This window comes from Punica granatum, chromosome 2 (genome assembly GCF_007655135.1).
Source record: "Punica granatum isolate Tunisia-2019 chromosome 2, ASM765513v2, whole genome shotgun sequence".
NCBI classification, from domain to species: Eukaryota; Viridiplantae; Streptophyta; class Magnoliopsida; order Myrtales; family Lythraceae; genus Punica; species Punica granatum.
The window spans coordinates 43602435-43609072 of record NC_045128.1 but is presented as its reverse complement, the minus strand read 5'-3'; the positions used below and the strand labels follow the sequence as shown (position 1 = coordinate 43609072).

Sequence of the window (6638 nt, the reverse complement as noted above, 5' to 3'; positions counted from 1 at the left end):
AATAGTTGGGTTGATTCACTAAATGTAAAACTCTTCATGCGTAGAGTTTCTTCATTTATAATAATCGAACTCGAAATCTTGATTAAAAAGAATAAACACCAAACCGCTTAAAACAATCTATGCCGATTAGAGATGGCATTTTAACCCAAAAAAAAATTCTTCAATATATATAAGCTTGCAAGATCTAAAAGCTGAAGCTTTTCGAGTAAATCCTCAGACTTCTAGGCTTCGGTCTCTTCAATCACCGAAAAAAAATAAATTCCCGAGATATTCAATCGAAGATGTAGGCATAAACCGTCGTCTTTCCTATGACGATATAACCATTCGATTAGCTACAGAGGAAACTGCAATTCTTCCTTCAGAGCCGGCATACGCACAATGAAGAGAGCAGCAAGCAACTGAGTTTGTTTAGCCATCTCTTGCAGTATCATTCAAGATTGTAATTGTCAACAAAGACAAAAACGTGTGCTTTCTATTATATCATATCATGCTTCTTTCTCTGACTGCAGAGACAGTTACAAAGTCACAAATCTCTGAGGACAAAAAAAAAAAAAAAAAACTTCTGATCGAGGCCACGACAAAGGGCCCGAGCGAGACAAAACTGAAGAAAACAACTTCAATTCAATCACGAGACATACAAGAAACCTCGACGGTACAACACTAGGGTCACTGAGGTGAAAACTGACCAAACAAACACCACCCACCAGGCCAATAGCAGAGCCACTTGCTTGAAAAAACCGAAGCAGGGCTGCTGACTACATAGCATCTCGAACTTCCCCAGTGGCCGCCCTTCTATTTGAGATAAGCCAAGGAAAACGAGTACCAAAGCCGGTGGGACAAAATAATGCACAACGGCAAGGCAAGCGTAGTGATTGTGCAGGAAAACCTTTGCCCGACTGAAGTCTAAGTCGGGAACCCTGCTAGCATGGAGCCTCTGGTACCATGACAGTACTGCTTCGTTCAAATACATTTGCAAGTTTGGTCGTAAAGCTATGAATTGGGAGAGACCTGAGAGCAGCAAGCAGTAAAGCCGGAACTTAGCAAATTCCGAGCTCGACATTCCCACATTGCCTGCTAATTTCTCATCAACCCGGGAACCAGTGGATAATCGTGCCGCCTTACTATCAATAGCCTTCTTGTTAATGAGAATATCGATAAATGGATTGATCCATAACAAAGCAGTGAAGATATTCAGAATGCAAGTCAGATAAAGCGCAGTCCTCGCGAACCATCCACTGGAGATTAACCCGAGATTGCACCGAATTTGATCAGTCCCAAGCCAAAATGATCTTGCACACTTCAAGGCAGGCATGTAGAGCAAACCGGCGAGGCAGCCCATTAAAAACGCCAACAGGACCGCCCAGAACCCATCAATTGACCCACAATCGAAATCAAGAACCGACCGGAGGAGCGACGAGCAAATCATGAGCCCGGCAATGAACCCTAATCCCCCAAAACACAAGCTCAATCTCTTCTCCGACAGCCTTGAGGCCGATTTCTCGAAGGAAACCTTAGCGAGCACTAAGAACAGTCTCGAGACGGCGAAAAACCCCAACAGGACAGGGATCAAAGAACCGCTCGCGAGAACCCCATCATTAACCGATTCGCCCAGATAAAGCTGAAGCAATACACAAGACAAGCTGACAAACGAGAGCACGGACACGCTGTGATACTCACTATAGTAGATCCTCGTCTGGAGGTGGTCGGGATCGAGCTTGATCCTGAAGATCTGGGCATTGTTCTCATCGAATTCGAACTTGTCCTTGGATTTGGTCTTCTTCCGCGGCTCGGGCTCGGAGGGGTCGGAGCCGGGGCGGCGGATGGCTGCCCTGAGGCCGTTCTGCTGGCCGAGGTTCTCCGGGTGGATGTAAGTGAAGAGGCCGTGAAGTAGGAGGGAGGGGAACCGGAGGAAGGAGAGGAGGAGAGAGAGTAACAGTGAGAGGGAAGTATGGAGTAACAGGTTCCTGAATGTGAGAAGGGATTGTAGCATTGTGGGAGGGTGTCTCAGTTGCCCGGAGATGGTGCGGAATGCTACCCGGGAACTTTGAGGAGCGGCCGGGACGGGAGAGGGGGAAGACGAAGGAGAGCCGGAGAACTGAGATCTCAAGGTGGTTGTCAATCAGTGTCTTGTCGTCTCGTCGACGGCGTCGTCCCGAACTGAGCTGCGACCTCCCCTATCGTTGTTCTGTCCTAGCTTCAACCCAACCCGTCAGAAATTACTGAAAGGCCCGCGGCCCAATTCAAATCATGAGCTTAGCGCAGGAAATTTTGGGCCAGGCTCATGTTGAAGGCGGGCCCATTCCACAGTGTTGGAAGAAAGGGAAGGAAAAACGAATAGACTGACGAGCAACTTCACATACATCAATTGTGAGAGGGGACGATGAAAAATAAAATAAAAAATACAGGAGATCAAACAGAAATTAAGTTATTATATCGTATGAAGAGTCCCGCCTTTATGGTCAGAAGATTTTGCTCTACAGTAGTATGTTTACAATCATTTTTCGCATCTAACGGTAATTGCGGAGTTTGAGGGACACGTAACAAGCATGATGGATTCCATGGGCTTAATTGGGCTCAATTAGAGGCATCCCATGACCGATTCGATTGAGCAACTTGGGCCCAAGCATTGGAGAGCGGCTCGTGATCGAGATCCGTGTGGAAATTCAACTGAAACTACTGGTGCTACCGGACTTGGATAGACGCGCACTAGATTGGCAACTTGTGAATGATAGCTGCTGATTATTTCCAAGCTCGGGCGTGAACAAACTTGGATATGTTTCTAATTGGCAAGAATGGCGGTCATGAGGTAATTTTCATATCACTCAAGATTGCTTTCAATTTGGAGAAATTCTTATGCATGTGGAATACATGGAGACTATGGAGTGGCTCCCAAGATGGTAGAAGGCATCCAAGTAAGGAAGAGACCATATGGAGGTTTGTCTTCCATGATGGGGATTTTCCATGTAAGGAAGATATGCATGGCAGAATATTGCAAGAGGTGGAGAATTGGCAACATGCAACATTATTTTAGGAAATCTCGTTAACTTTACTAATAAATAAAGGAAGAATGGCTTTGATTTTGCCCTTATATCAAGAAATCCCACCATATCACCAGGTTTTGACAATGATTTTACGTCAAAAGTGTGGGTGTTATGCTATCATTTTGCTGCTAAAAATAATTATATAAATAAATAAAAAATACAATATTTACCCAGCCACAATTTCCTGATGTCTTTTCTACTGAAATCCCATCATTAGAGGGAAAGATCATTTGTCTTCATTAAATTAATTTATTGTTCATGGCCACAACAAATCTTCAATTCTTCATCAAACGATCAAGATTATGCGGCCCAGTAAATTTTTCTCAGCAGCCCCACGACCTTGAGAAGATTAATGGAGCTCATTCTAAATAAATAATAAAGAACAATCTTTAGTCTTTTAAATTAGACAATTATAATCATCTCAAATTTCCATATAGCATCTCAAGGCACCGCATACGTATCGATCACAACTAATGATATTTCACGCACTCGACGTTTAAAACTATTTCAGCCCACTCGTGAGAGGTGTATTACTGAATAAATAAAATAAATATATAAGAAAATTAATAGATTAGGAGATTGTGACATCTCAAAACCTTACCGTTCGAAATGCCGTGCACACTTATAGCTCCCAGACCGTATCTAGCAAGGTTAACCTTAAAATCTCACATTTTGTGCTATCACTTCAACAAACTGCCTGGTCCTCCATAGGTCTTTGGATATTTTTTATTTTTCTTGTAATAATAGAGCGTGTATATTACAAAAAGTTGATCTAAATGGAAGCCCAAACGGACTCGATAATTTTTCCTAGGGAAAGCATGAGCAACCACCTAGTGAGTAGCTTCTTTGTGTGAGAACAAGCATGTTCCTCCAAACTTCTCCATTTTGTGGGTTTTAAATAAGTGTAATGTCAAAACACAGTCGTGGAAAATGAAGACCTGGGAACAGAAGCATATATAGGTCTTATTACTTTTAGCATAGTTGAGTGACAGTCATATATAGGGCGTGCTGAACGTTGTTAGGGGTTATCTTCAGTGGGAAGAAATTAAGTAATTTTTTAACAGAGCCTATCATGATTGAATGTGTAATCATGTAACAATATCAGATTGTTGCATGAAAACGGCGTCATTGCTAGCTGGACAAAAATCAATAATTGGATGTCCCTATTGTCAAATGCATGGTAAATACCAAAATGGATTTGATTTAAGAGATTCGGTATCTCTCTCCAAAAAATATGTTTCAGATTCGAAACTTGTGAATAGAAAAAATCTACGATTGAAATTTTTTTATCATTTATAGGTTGATCCTGCTCAAACTAAATTAATCGAGATTCATTCAACTTTTAAATGCCAAATGATCCACATTAATGTCTCGGTAAATTATTCGATTAGAGAGTGGAAACACAAGCCCCTCAAAGCAGAGAGAGGGCTGACGAATTAACTTCTCAAATATAGCCATCTAACTCTTAAGTAGCTCTAGTGTTCCCATCGCAGAGTATAAACTACCAAGGGGATCAGTTTTCCTCGAGATGAGATCGTCTTCGACTTAGAATTAAGAAGCTCTGAATTCATTTTCTTAATCAGGGTTTCCTTGTTGTTTTGCTATTCCGTTATCGCATAATAATTTTACTCACTTCTTCCTCCATTCAAGAGATAAATATTGCATGAGAGAGGACGTGGACCAATTTGAGGGAATTTCCTTCTTTTTGACTTCGTTATTTTGCGTGTTCTTTTTGTAATTAGGGAATAATGGAGACGTATTCCCCGAAAATATTAGGATAGTCTATATTTAGTTTCTCGTTAGAACAATTTCCCGATCTCGGTATTTTGGGCGTTACTCTAGGTTGAGCTTATATATACCGGATTGGAAGAACATTGTAAACCCCTGTGACAAACACAATGACACAAATGTTTATCTAATTTATCTTTACATTCATCTACCATTTACTTTATCGCACATACACTTCAATATATACATATCGCACCCTTTGTATCTTTGATTGTCGTCACCTACCCCGCGAAAACCATAATTCTATTCTTCTCATCAGTCCCGGAATTCTCAGTTCCATTTTTCCTCACTAATCCCTTGAAACATCTTGTTCCGTTCTTTCTCTCGCCTTCCCCCACCAAAACCCTCGATTCCATTCTATCACTTCTTTCCATTCCGACGCTTCCGAGCTAAGAATAGTTTTATCAAGTCAAAGCTTTCGGGCCTAAGGCTCTTCTTTTTGGCTACCCTGTAGCCGAGGCCTGCCAACACGGACCTTCCAGGGACCATGATTCTATCCTTCCACGAGCGGCTTTAGGGCTGTGACTTCACTTTCGGCTGCGTCTAGCTGAGACTCACCTACAATGAGGCATCACACGAGTCAAGACTTCTTAGCAGAAACTCATCCATTTTGGCTACAATCAACCGAGACACATCTTCACGAGCCTTTCCTAGGCTGTGACCATCATCACTTAGACTAGCTCTCGAGCCATCTCGACATCACACAGACCAGCTTCCAAGCTGTCTCATATACGTATTGGGCTAAACATCACGCGCATGTCTGGGAGAACTTAATACAGAAGCAGAGCTTGATTTCTTCCTAAAAAGGTATTTATGTTCTCAATTGAGATGGGATGATTCTTTAAATCAAAGAATGATCAATAATATTAAAGTATATTGTCTTCTGCTTAGATTGATAAATCCAAAAGAAATTGCTTAACCCTCGAAACCGTGATATCGTCTACAACACCTCTACAACCTCCCGATGGTGCAACGCTTTAGCTCGGTAAGGATGGCTAGTGGTTTCGTCCTCACTTACATCTTGGGACTTCGCCCTGACACGCCTGACAATCTAAACGCTACGCGGCAGCCAGAGAGTGGATCACGAATTCCAGGCGAAACATAGTCTCACCTATTGAACTTGTATTCAATGAACCAAGCATCCCTTTCGGACCGCTCATGCACAACCAAAAGAAAAGAAAGAAGCGATGAAGAGAGGTCGTGATATAGGCCCTACTATCCGAAGTGCATTTGGTTTCCACAGTAGAGGCTAATATGTATGTGTGTGTGTGTGTGTGTGTGTGTCTTGATATTAAGTAAATGGCCGAGGAAAATCATGTGAATGACCATTTTACTCTTACTAGTCATCCATTTGATCTATTTTATTTTCGCAGTAGAGGCTGCTGCACCCCTTCATCTTTAGTGAAAAGATCGAGGATGAAGATACGTGTGAATGATAATTTCACTCTTATCGGTGATCCATTTGTATCGTATGTATTTCAAACTTCTACCTTCTGTATTAATTATTAATCCTTCACTTACATAGGATTTGGATCCTCATTTCCTGTCCAACTTCGGAACAGTATAGACTACAGAGTATTTGTGGACGATAATTATCTCATTATCCACAGCAATTTGTTTCTTGACAAATATAAAGAAATATTATCCATAAATGCACCAACAGCAAAGTTGGACTTGGACATGATAGGGGTGTCATCCTTGGCTTCCCATCATGTATCAGCCTCATCTGTCGGCTCCACCACCACCAACAAATATCTCTCTCGGATCTTTAATTTGAGTATACTTTTGATTTCGCTTTCACGTGGAATA

The 6638-nt window shown here is 41.8% G+C and overlaps 1 protein-coding gene across 1 annotated transcript; it reads right to left on the bottom strand.

The window, feature by feature from the left end:
- Positions 1-443: 443 nt before the first annotated feature.
- LOC116195266 lies at positions 444-2166 on the bottom strand. Its single transcript, XM_031524330.1, has one exon. It carries the CDS (start codon positions 1988-1990, stop codon positions 626-628), a length of 1365 nt encoding a protein of 454 aa, XP_031380190.1. The 5' UTR covers positions 1991-2166; the 3' UTR covers positions 444-625.
- Positions 2167-6638: the final 4472 nt, after the last annotated feature.

Coding starts and splice junctions, on each gene's coding strand:
- LOC116195266 (XM_031524330.1), bottom strand. CDS start 1,990: ATGCTACAATCCCTTCTCACATTCAGGAACCTGTTACTCCATACTTCC.